General features: G+C 40.9%; 1 protein-coding gene across 1 annotated transcript; it reads right to left on the bottom strand.

Annotated features, from left to right (window-relative positions):
* Positions 1–278: 278 nt before the first annotated feature.
* LOC110112961 lies at positions 279–725 on the bottom strand (the record flags this gene model as incomplete). The annotated part of the gene is made up of 1 exon (XM_020845367.2): positions 279–725. A coding segment is annotated over one exon (361 nt), but the record flags the coding sequence as incomplete, so codon positions are not given.
* Between the last annotated feature and the right edge of the window lie 201 nt (positions 726–926).

The raw sequence follows: 926 nt of genomic DNA, 5'->3' as shown, positions 1-926 counted from the left end.
CTAATACATCTACTCTTCTAATAGCAGTCATCATCAGAAGCCCGACATTTTATATAACTAAATCATCTAAAGCGAGACTCTAATCTAATTTATCGTTATTGAAGCTACTCCAATATTTGTACGTATATACTCATTTCTCATTCTGCCTCTAAGCATAAAATCACTCATCCACCTAAGGATTCTCATCTCTGCAACAAATAGAACAATACAAATTTTTTTCTTTTTCAAATCAGATTAATATAATTAATCTTATCGCTAATCATGATTATAAGCTCTAATGACCACAATATACTCATTCATAAACGGAAGATGGAAGCAACAAAGTATAATAAGCATGTAATAACCATAAAACAGAGATCCGTCCTCAAGAACAAGGAGTAAAATTGCAGGCGACCGTTGAACGGCCGGAGATGCCGGAGTTAGCTCGCCGGAATCTTAACGCCGTCATCAAGGCTTCCCTTTGAGAGCCAAGGAGAGCTGAATTCATATTACTGACCACAGTTAGCGTCGGGTAAGGGAACCTTATGCTGTTGTAAGAGTTAAGCAGCGCCGCCGTCGATTCCCGGAGAAGAGTTCGGTATACGTCGCCGCGGCCGTAAAGCCCATTCCATAGCGTCAAATCCGGGCCGTATTTCCCGGCCGCCACCGGCCCGAAAGCTAAGGCCACCGGCGTCTCAGGTGAGACCACCCTCCAGTGGCATTTGAATGCCGGCATTAGCCATTTGCTGCAAGTTTGGAAATTTTTAAGCATGAAAATTTGAATAAGTAGATGGAGGAAGTCAGATGGATTGGATTAATAACGTTGAAATTGATAATTTTATCATGTAATTTTGGGAAAATCATTAAAAGGAGGGATGTAAAGGAGTCAAGTCGGGTTCTTATTGGACTCGAGCTCATTTATAAAGCTCGAGCTTTACTTGTTAAAT

The sequence above is a fragment of the Dendrobium catenatum genome, unplaced genomic scaffold (genome assembly GCF_001605985.2).
Source record: "Dendrobium catenatum unplaced genomic scaffold, ASM160598v2 original_scaffold_3265, whole genome shotgun sequence".
Classification (NCBI taxonomy): Eukaryota; Viridiplantae; Streptophyta; class Magnoliopsida; order Asparagales; family Orchidaceae; genus Dendrobium; species Dendrobium catenatum.
The sequence above is the reverse complement of the archived record's forward strand: the minus strand, read 5'-3'. Positions and strand labels throughout refer to the sequence as shown.